This window comes from Cebidichthys violaceus, unplaced genomic scaffold (genome assembly GCF_023349555.1).
Source record: "Cebidichthys violaceus isolate CVI_PGR_0920_01 unplaced genomic scaffold, fCebVio1.0.p SCAF_2, whole genome shotgun sequence".
Lineage (NCBI taxonomy): Eukaryota > Metazoa > Chordata > Actinopteri > Perciformes > Stichaeidae > Cebidichthys > Cebidichthys violaceus.
The window spans coordinates 10451884-10463053 of record NW_027176372.1 but is presented as its reverse complement, the minus strand read 5'-3'; the positions used below and the strand labels follow the sequence as shown (position 1 = coordinate 10463053).

The following is an 11170-nucleotide window of genomic DNA, read 5'->3' as shown; positions in this document are numbered from 1 at the left end:
TTCGAGTGGCCCAAACCACGGTCAGCTACTGCCACCTAGTGGACTGAAGAGGCTCCTGCAGCAGCTTTGTGCTGTGGTCAAAATGCCAACGCAATTCCACATTTAAAGCAAAATGTGCAAGATATTGTGGTGTATTAGGGGCAAGGCAAGGTGGGCAACTGTCCAAGACCCTGACCCAAAGGGGCTAAAAAGCTGGTAATCTAATTAACTGTAAATTTGGCACGAGTTAAGTACAATATTAACTGTGGTGAATCTAGTATTATATTGTGGCCATTATTTTGTGTCTCAAAATCAATTTGTATTATTTTAATTGATGTGCTCATATGTTACATGTTCTTAAATTAACTTTATTCAAATTACCACAAACTACCAGACATTAAGTATTATTTCAGCACAGTTGAGTGCACTGGTTGCGATGAAAGATGGGAACCCAGAGGGTACATGCACATTGCACAGAAGGCAGTAGGTGGAGGTCTAGAACGTAAGAGCCCAACAGTCAAGTTCTGCCCAAACACATTCATCTAGAATAAGATGGATGCCCTGGGTGGATGTATGCATAATAGTCTACTTGTCTACAACTCTTTAGATGGATGCTTATGAGGAGTGAGCAGGTAAGGGTCCAGATGAAATACATTTTGTATATACATATTAGCTGGTGCAGGAAAAGACCATATTTATGGCCTGCTGGTTTATGGGATGACCATACAGAACACGCTGTAATGCTGTTTCAATAAATCCAAGAAAGGGTACGCATATACAGATCATAGCTCATAGTGCAGAGGATTCAGTTTATTGAAGTCAAAGTTGAACAACTTAAGTTTACAATCTGTATTTTTTGTAATATATATTCATATATATGAAACCAAAAAAGGCTACTTTAGGAAGAATAAATGTAATTTTCTTTCTTTTTTAATATCATCTTTAGTCAGTTTAATGTACAGAATAACAGTAAGCTAATATTATCCTTGAAAAAGAGCAATATGTTCCTTTTTTAATGTCGCAGTGCAACTTACATCTTACACACCTGTGCAATGTACCATGAGGTGTACACCCCTGAAAGAACACACAGTGGAATCTCCCTTTTCGGCCTGTTTCTGCAGGTCTACACACACAAAGATCTGGGGAGGGATAATACAGTCTGTGCCTACAAATCATAACTCGCACTTCCTTTTCTACAGTATGTTGCCTGCTCAGTGGAGTGGCGGTTGGAAAAAGAAGACCACTACAGATGAGAAACAGAGAGAGGCCTGCAGACTAAAACTGTATTGTAGCTCTTCTGCAGCTATGTGTGTGTGTAGGATCACCAGTATAGTTAGTCCATTGTTGCCAAAGAGAGGGTTGGGAGGCACAGGGAAAGTGCTTGCATCATTTAGTTTCTTTGTGGTACTCTCAAATTAACCATTCAAAAAACATGACCTATATCTCTGGGGTGTTTGATATTTTTACGACAGTGTGACATGATGAAAAAAAACCTGAACCTACACTCAAAGAACTACAGTCAAATATGAAGAATAAGTACAGATAGTGCTGGTTGCAGCAGGTGCTACGCATGTTTCTCAGAGTCTTCGACACTAGGGGGCACCGTTGAGTCCTTGGCTTGATATTGCAGATGAAATGATTCATCCAAGTTTCACAGACATTACAGACCATTTAGTGTGGAGGTCTTTAACTGCCCAGTATCGACCATATGCTTAGAGGGAATGTCGAAATAGCTTTCCTTTTAGAAGTAACTGTACTGTCGTCTCTCAGGTAAGATTCCTGAAGCCTTTGGACACGTGTCAGTCTCTCTATGTAAACCAAAACATCAAATTGAAACCTCCTAGTAGGATACTAAAGGAGGATCTGCATTAGATTAAGTAACTGAGCAGCAGAAAATGCCTGCCACAGTTATTGTACAGTGTGTGTCTTCAAACACTATCTAATGAAAACAGAAGAATACTTCAAATCTATGAACATACAAATAAAAGGTCATTCTTCAACAGTACTTTTGCATGTATCATGCGCTACAAGTCTAATTATCTTGCAATCATGAGCTGAAGATAAAAAGGGGGGGGGGGGGGGGGGGGGGGGGATAAAGAACACAAATGATCCACAATAATTTACCCTGTCCAATCAAATCAGTCCCAGGACTTTTCTCATGCAACACATCACCAGGAGAAGGGTCAGCCGGGATGTAAAAACTGGCAATCAACTGTCAATTATAGTGGTTGTTGTTGTTGTTGTTGTTGTTGTTGTTGTTGTTGTTGTTGTCTGCCTCCTAGTTGTTCAACTGCTAAACACCCTGCATCTACAGAGTGAAGAGGGGGACACTGCAAAACCTTGGCATAGAATACATCATACTTTACATTATATCTATGACACAAAACGTAAATAGATTTATATATTCTTCTATGTTTAAATATATTTGTAGACTGTACACAAATCTTTAGAAAATGAGACGGCAAATGCTTTTACCTGATATTTTGAACAGCAATGGTAAAGAGGCCGATGAGACATAGACCCTGTGATGCAGCCAATGAGATATAGAGATATAGAAAGTGCATTCTTTGTAGTGAGTGACTCCTTTGAAAAGAACTCTCTAGCTCTTGCATTCGCTGTTTAAGAATAAAAAATAAAAAAAACTGATAAAATGTCTTGCACCCACGCAAATACATACGCTCTGTCTTCCCTCCGCTACCTCTAGAAACATATCACAGTGGTAGTGGAACGCAAACATTTACATCAGTATACACAGCAGTATACACATATACACAAGTCTTTGACGACTAGAGAGTGAGAGAGGAAACAAAGAAAACAAATAACAACAATAGAAGGAGGAGATGGACAGAAACACAGAGAGGAAAAGAAAGAGAGGGCGAGAGAATACAAACTATCAGAGGAGCCTCCTTCTGTGGATAAAATTGTGTTTTGTTTTTTTAACAGTTCACAGCTTGAAATAGTGTGCAACTAGCCGACACAATGGTTCCTCAATGCTTGTGACGCTTGCTTTCATTGGCTCCCAGATGGAACCAGATAAACAGATAAAGCCGCATTGATGGCTACCTTTTCACAGTCTTATACTAAAAGTCACCGCTCTTACTTTCCCCACGCTGTCCTGTCTGTAAGATCAGCCCGGAATAACAAGTGAGGTCCCTGTAAATCAGCGAGATATGCAGTGAGAGAAAAAAAAAAAGAGAAGAGAGAAGAACGGGGGAGAACTGGTGGCTCTGGGTGCAAAGTTCATCAGTACAAAAGTACAGTGCTGTGGTGAAAAGGATTCTCCTCTGTATTGCTGCTACATAGCTCCCCCTGCCCCCCAAAAATCAACAAGAAAGAAAATAGCAAAACCAAGGGAATAGAAAGGAAAAAACGTGTTCAAAAGTCTCCTTTTTTTCCATTTTGCTCGACAAGCGTGTGGAGTTTATGCTGAGTTCTATAGACAAAGGAAGATTAATGCTTTCTGTTCAGGCATGCAATAGGCACCCTGTGGGGTCCTCAGGATTATCAAAAGTTCATACACGCAGGTCTCAGACTGTTCCCTCTATGATATTTACACATCTTACAATATGTGTGTGTGTGTGTGTGTGTGTGTGTGTGTGTGTGTGAGTGCGTGCTCAGAGTCGTGACGACTCAGTCGATGTAAAGCTCTCTATGTTTGTGTGAGTGAGTGTGTGCGTCAGTTCAGTCTTTGCTTGCGCTATCTTCCTCACACGTGTGTCTCAATGAAGGAGTGTGTGTGGGTCATGAGCGGCGCGGCCAGCGGGGAGAGGTCGTCCTGGCCGTTGGTGCCGGGACTGAGCTGGCAGATGTCTGAGTAGATCTCGCCGTGCCACTGCTTCCACTCTCTGAAGGTCTCGGAGCACAGGCCAGGGTCCTCCAGGAGGGCACAGATTACCGCCAACTCGGACTCTTTGGCCTGGGGGAGCAAAGAGACACATTAAATCCTCACACATCTAATTCCTCTGTAAATCCCTGACTCTTTGTTGTGTTTGTGACAGAATCCTCTGTTTTTGTGTTACCTTCAAGGTGCTGCGGAGGGCTCGGACCCGGTGCAGCCTGTCGTTGAGCAGAGGGTCCCTCACTCTCTGCGTGAAACAACGTCGAAACTCCTGCCTGCTACAGGGTTTTGGCTCCCCGAGGGCCGTCACGTTGGCTTGCTCCAGGGCCCGGTACAGCTGCTCTAGCCCGTCCGGCGGCTCCGGCTCACGGCCCTCTGACACCCGCCGCTCCCGTCCCTCCGACACCCTCCTCTCTCTGCTCTCAACTCTCAACTCCCGCAGGTCCGAGACACCCAGGAGAGGGCCGGTAAGAGTCAGGTTCACTGCTAGAATGACACAATGAGCTTCAATTGGATAAACAGTGGTGGGTTCAATGTAGATCTGGTTGATGATGGTTGACTGACTATTTTGGTATTTTGGACAGTTGATAGAAACAAAACAAGCAATACTAAGATGTGAACTTGGGCTCGGGCTCACTATTTTTTGACATTTTATGTATGCTTGAGGCCCAATGGTTTCTAAACTTTTGTGCTTGTGCACCTGAATAACAAATACTGTTTCATGCCACTTTATAAATGCACTTCACGACAATTCAGATAAATATTGTAATTCTGAACTCTAAGACCAAAATCAGCGGTGGTCTTCTGAAAAATAAAACCAATTCAAAATCATGTTTATAAGCAATTTTCATGAAATGATAAAGTCATAAAGTATCAAGCTGAACAATGTTCAGTATGTTTTATAATAATACATAATATTAATGCATCAGTGGTAATAATCCAACATTTAAATGTTTCCCACTCAAAGGGGCGTGTTTTCTGCATCATGAGGACTTTTTGCAAATAATAAGAGAGACAGCGAGATCCTCCTTGTGGCACTGCCACATTTCCTGACAACACTCATTGTTGTCACGATAGGATTTTGATTAAACTATATTATGAACTGTATTGCATCAAACAATAAACAGATTAATCGAAAAGTAGTAGAAGATTATTATTGGATAATAATTAATGGATAAATTAATATTAAATCGCATGTAGTCAACTATTGTTGCTAGCATACTTCCATCGGCCCACGTTTATTTATTTATATTTATTTATTTTTTCTTCTAATGTTACCTTGGTGTGTGCTTGCACCATAGACTAACAGTTGACTTGCATACGGTCATTCTATTGCCTTCACTTTTATTTTGAGATTTGTTTACTTCCGGACTACCTGTCTTACTTTGCGTCGCTCTTCAAAAGAAAAAAACAAATAATCCATAAAACAGACTATCAAAACGTACACGGACCAGGGGGGCAACAATCCTCTGACGCCTAGTGGCACTGCTCTGACTACTGGCGACACTCCTGTGACAACTGTTGGCACTGGCAGCTTGTGGCACATAATGACACCTACATATAAGCAGAGGAAGAGTGAAAATATTACTTTTTTTTTTTTTTAATGATTCCAAATTTAGGCATAACCACTTGTCAGGGTCATTTGGCACTCTGTAGATGCTTGGATGTCACGAAAAAGTGAAAAACAAACAAAAAAGAGTGAAAAACGTATTAGTTATTGATTATTGCAGCGTGTAATCTTTGACTATTAAGGCCTAATAATAAAGATAGTAAAGATTGTATTTTTATTTCAACGGTGCCGAACGAGTGTCGCTCACTTGCCACAGTTGTGGCACCTGACTGACGCCTGACTGACGTTTGCCACAGACTAGCCACTGCGGTGCCAGTGCCACAAGGAGGATCTCGGCCTTACACAAAAATAATTTAACTTCAGTTAGCTTTTCAATGCAGGACTTTTACTTGTAATGGAGTATTTTACAGTGTGGTATTCTTACTTTTCTTTTAGTAAAGGATCTTAATACTTCTTCCACCACTGCCTGAATGATACCATCTTAGCCACAATACATTTATAAGTACGTTATGCTGTCTGTCTCCTCTACCCCAACATCCTGTGTAACATGATCTGCCCAGGTCCACTTTCACCCCTTAGCCTGTTTACGTGACTTTCTAATATAGGTACTTAGTTAGTTGCAGTAGTGTAAGTTCTTATAATGTATAGCACACTAATCTTGACTCATTAGCTAGTTAAAAAGTCTATTCCTCTGATGACAGAGAGACTTTGTCATGCGTTTGCAAGGGTTTGTGCACACTACTGCTTCTTTCCTCTTACAAAATAGATCGTGTTTAATTTCCTTACCCTCCTCACCCTCTAGTATATCTGCAGCCTGCCCCTCCGCCTCCTCATCCTCGCTCCTCTCCTCCATATGAGCTGAGGTGTGTAACAGCTTTCCTGGCATGGGGTCCCTGTTCCTGGGCAGACTCTGACTGCGCTGCTTGTGAGAGCGTCGGTGTGAATGGCTGTGCGTGTGCGGCCCTCGCTCCAGAGGGAAGGGCCCGTCCCGCTCCCTGTCCCTCTCTGCGGCGTGGTGTCTCCGTACGGGCAGCGTGGCCTGCCTGCGTCTCTCGGGGGACATGCCCTGTCTGCCCAGACCTCCGTACATCCCCATCTCTCCGGCCATGCTCCCCATCAGGCCCCCGTAATCACTCTCCCCCGGCGCCGTCTGGAGGAAGTGCAGCCCTGCGCTGGTCAGAGGGGTCTCTATGAGATCCTGCCAGGAGCGCCGCTCACGATGGGACGAGCGGCAGCCGGACGAGTGGGTGCTGGTGCTGCCTGTGCCCGTGCCCATGCCCATGCCGTCTCCACGCTGGTCCTCGGCTGAGGAGTGGGAGTGCGTGGACTCGCTGGAGAAGTGTCGGCCGTGCTTGGGCTCCGGGAAGGGGCTCGAGGAGTTGACCTGGAAAGGGAGAGGGGAGGTGGAAGAGACCATCTGTGGAGGGATGGGGGAGGTGGAGGCACTCATTGATGGTGGGAGTGGGGACGGAGTGGAGCGCATGAGGCTCATGGAGCTGACTGAGCGGGGCAACTGGTCATAACTGTGAAGGAAGTTAGCCTGAGGGCCCAAAGGGTTTGCCAGGTGGACAGGTTGGTCAGTATGGAGAGGAGTGAGGAGGGACGCATTGAAGTTGACAGACAGGTGATACACGGATACAAGGAAAATGTGACCCGCAAAACAAGGAGAGGGAGGATGTGTGCAAGGAGGGAGATAAGAAGAAAGAAGGACAGGCAAGAGGGCAGAAATAGAACAAAAGATGAGCGCAAAAAAGCAATGAGATGACAGAATGACTGACATGGCTGCTGTATGGCTCAGCCGGGAAAACATGGTACCAATGCCACCGGACCGTTTTGCACATGTCTGAACATCCTCTGAGTAAAAGTCTCTTTCAGTGTTACATTATCTTTCAGAGATGTAATGAGCAGTGGCATTTGTCACCACCTAGAGGTCAGATTGTGAAGAAGTTCTGGCAGCAGATTAAAGACAAGTGATGTATCTTGGCTGCTAACAGAACCAGATACTCACAGTCTGATGTTTTATTAATGCTGAGAGCTCTGGTCTATGCAGCCCAGAAAACTGTGGGGCTTTTAGGAATAAAATATTCTATCAGATTCAAAGATTATGTTGAGTATGTATGTGTGTCTTTGTATGTGTGTGTACTTACTGATGGCGTGCGGTGATAAGTATCACAGAGGGATGAGGGTCCCTCCTGTTTGAGCGTCATCGAGCCATCGACCTCGTCTTGATCGCTCTCACTCCAGTAGTCTGGTATTGAGATAAAAACAGACAAGGGACACACACACACACACACACACACACACACACACACACACACACACACACACACACACGTACGTGTTAGCAATTCATGGGCGAAAGCATCATGTTGGTAAGAGCTATAAAAGTGAATCCGTCTCACCTTCGTCATGGCGAGGCACCTTGTCATCTGGTGTGTAGCCAATAGCAGCTAGCCCCAGTCGGTTCATCCACCTATAGGACACAAGGAAAGGAAAAAAGAAGAACGCAAAGGTGAGGTGCATAAGGTAAGGAGGAGGAGGGCGTCAGAGGAAAGATGAAAAGAAGAGGAGAGAAAAGATGGGTTATACTGGGTAAACCGTAAGTGATGCATAAAAAACATTCACTTTAAATAATTTAAGTGGTGTCTCTGAACAGCTGATATCTGTCTAACGGGCTCCTTCCCCCTGATGAGGAGAAAAAAAAGCATGGAGATAATTAGAGAGATGGATGCAGAAAGAGAGAAGTGACAATCTGCTGTCCTATGAGTCTCAGATGGCGTTCTCTCTCTGCATCCAGGCTTCCTGTCCTCCTCCCACCCCTCCGTCAGATCCTGACTCCGTCAGATCCCGACTTGTTCTGTGACTCTCTGCCGACACGTAACAATGCGGTCGCTACTAAGAACAGAGGCCCAGTCTGTGCGTGAGGAACAGGAAACTCATCAGATTAAAAAAATCCTCTCATTTTCAAAAAAATCCCATGAAAAGACCAAAATTAACTATGAATTGATCCTATTAACAAGTGTTGTCTCTGTAGTCAAAGCCTGATGTAGCTTATTCCTCTGTTCCATAGAGCCCCATTGTTGTCCAAAAACTATTAAAATCATATCAGCGAGCCACTGTTGCCCTGGGTGACATGGTCCTTCATGAAGATGAACATGGGCACTGCAGTCTATTTGGAGTTGATCCCACACACACAGCTCTGTTGCCAGAGATACTTACTATCACACCACATGCATATTAATCCCTGGCTGAAAATAGTCCCAAATAAATGCACTATTTCCTCCTGTTTGTGTAATATTTGCTAAAAACACTACATTACCCATATTTGTGAGCCATTTTCAAAGATTTTGCCAATTTAGGTCTTTCCATGGGATTTGCTGAAGATTTAGAGCAAGTTATTTCAGTCAGTTATTTTTTAATCAGTTTTGTCTTGAATTCAATCTTCAGCGTAGCTTTTTATTATAAACAAGCTATTTGTGTTTGTTGCCTGTTTTCACTGCAAGAACCTTCTTACTTACAATACATATAAGGCCATTTTTCTGATGCCTATAGCAACACCCACTTTTTGACACATTACATGCAAATGTGTGCAACGGTACTGTCACACATGAACCTCCCAGCACAGCATGGAAGTCAAATATAGCTGGTTAATTACTCTCCTCCAATTATCTCACCATGTCATTGAGGAGAGGTGTGGATAATTAGAACTCATCAGATAGCACTCCTGCAAATATCACTACGATCTCCCACTCACATGAGCGCACACGTGACACAAACACACACACACACACACACACACACACACACACACACACACACACACACACACACACACACACAGTTCTACATTTAACAACAGGGCCAGGTTCATGCCTTATTCATGCGCCATGTTGTGTGGGCTACTGCTTCGTGTAAACTTGGTTTACTCTGCTAAAATATTCATGAAAGGACATGTGACGTCCCCAACATCTGATTATTGTCCACAGTAAGACGCAAACACGCGCTCAAGAGACTCATGGAGACACACACTAGCTCACCTGTTCATTTCCTCAAGACAATCTGTGGCGAAGAAGAAGCTCTTGATTTTGGGATGACAGGCTTTAAAGGCACTGCAGTCGGTCGGGGAGAAGAAGACTGATTAGTGGGGGGGTTTTCGCGTAGGTGTGTGTGCGTTCATGTTGTGTGGGTGAGAGCAAATGTGCTTGATTAGTATTTTCAGCGACATGTGAGGGACACTCACAATTTCCGTCTGCACTCTATGGCTCGGTCTATTCTGAACTCGGGGAGGCTGATGAAGCCCTCAGCCTTCTCATCCTGCAGGCAGAGACAGATGGAGAGTGGTGGTACATCATCAGCACACAGAACAAAATGTCATCCATACTGACATACCAATTCTATTTTGGATAGTAGTAGTCTAGTCAAGCATATGAAAACAGCATATGCTGTTTATATTGGCTCTTTTCACCCGTTGACAGGGAAAAGATAGATGAGACATGACTGTATTTGCTTTAAAACTGGGGTGTGTAAACTATCACATACACAATTGATTTGTGTCAGGCTTTTTTCTTCATAATATTGCAAATATTTTAATAATACATTAATCCAATCCAATCTAAACTACATCAAAAGTCTTACAGGGACTTTTTGTGTTTGTCTGAGGTCAAAATGATCTGAATGACTATAGATTAGAGCTGCTACTGTTCCTCCCGGGGGAAGGGTTGCCTGATTGCAATTTATTAGTTGTGTCAATAAAGACAATAACAAACTCATAATGACAGTTGAATGTGATTCCTTACGTTTTGGTTGGTGTACCAGTAGAGGCAAGACTCTTTGAGGATAAACCAGTACTTCCTCCATTTCTGGGTGAAGTAGCCTTTAGCATCCTTCTTCTTCCACAGCCAGCCCTCACAGTCACCGTGGCCCAGGTCCTTACAGGAAATTCTCCTTCGACTGGCACTAGTGAGAGAACCTGCAAAGAGAGGAAAGGATGTTGATACTGAAAGGGATTTTTATCACATTTGGTATTTAATTAGGGAAAAACACTGGTCATTTATCCAGCGGTTCCAGTGATTCTGGCACTAACAGGCTGAATCTGAATGGCTGGACTCCTTTCAAGTCTGCAGTGGCTTAGAGTAGGTCTTTCTTTATGTAAAATCAAATAACAATGTGAACTTAAGCCTGTCAGGCTTAGATCGAGAGTTCAGTCATTTAGATTTAGACACATTTTTGGGATAAAAGGTTCCCTCTTTCTGAAGCTACCTATGCTAACATACATGTACAGCGGCAGAACTGTAATGATCATACATAAGAAAGAGAAAATGCACCAGAGTGTTCACCTTTACTTCTCCTTTTGGTTTTTGTTCTTAGTGAGGTGTAATGGAAAGACTAGAGGGGAGAGAGAAAAAGCATGTTAGCTCAAAAAAATCAAAAAGGTTGGTGTTGATGTATGTAGAGAGGTTGCAGCAAGTTCACTTTCCATGTTTAGCTTATTTTTTATTTCATCCAGCACACAGCAGAGAGGATTATATGCACAAGGGGATTACAGTACTACAATACAGCCAGGAAGTGACCCACTACCTGTGATGGAGAAATTTGAGCTGTATGTCAGGATGTCCTGAACTATACCACATTAACTACTATCTAACTGCAGTCTTTTAAAAACATTGACATGCATCAAAAAGGTTCAAGACTTAGTTTAGAAATAGTTCCTCATAGGCTACCGTATTAAGAGGCATTGGTAATGAAATGGACCCACTGCTGCCAGATTCTATGTTGATTGGAGT

General features: G+C 43.3%; 1 protein-coding gene across 4 annotated transcripts in view; it reads right to left on the bottom strand.

Annotated features, from left to right (window-relative positions):
* Positions 1-2061: 2061 nt before the first annotated feature.
* The window catches only part of si:ch211-26b3.4 (connector enhancer of kinase suppressor of ras 2), a 57271-nt gene continuing 48162 nt past the window's right edge, over positions 2062-11170 (bottom strand). For 2 of the 4 annotated variants that reach the window (XM_068714344.1, XM_068714348.1), the window contains 9 exons: positions 10712-10772; positions 10184-10356; positions 9628-9701; positions 9425-9496; positions 7790-7860; positions 7535-7635; positions 6174-6771; positions 3999-4303; positions 2062-3895 (listed from right to left, as the gene is read on the bottom strand). In XM_068714344.1, coding sequence (XP_068570445.1) covers positions 3686-3895; positions 3999-4303; positions 6174-6771; positions 7535-7635; positions 7790-7860; positions 9425-9496; positions 9628-9701; positions 10184-10356; positions 10712-10772 — 1665 coding nt within the window. In that variant the 3' untranslated portion in view covers positions 2062-3685. The remainder of the gene's footprint in view (positions 3896-3998; positions 4304-6173; positions 6772-7534; positions 7636-7789; positions 7861-9424; positions 9497-9627; positions 9702-10183; positions 10357-10711; positions 10773-11170) is intronic. The other 2 variants (XM_068714346.1, XM_068714347.1) reach the window with 2 other exon arrangements.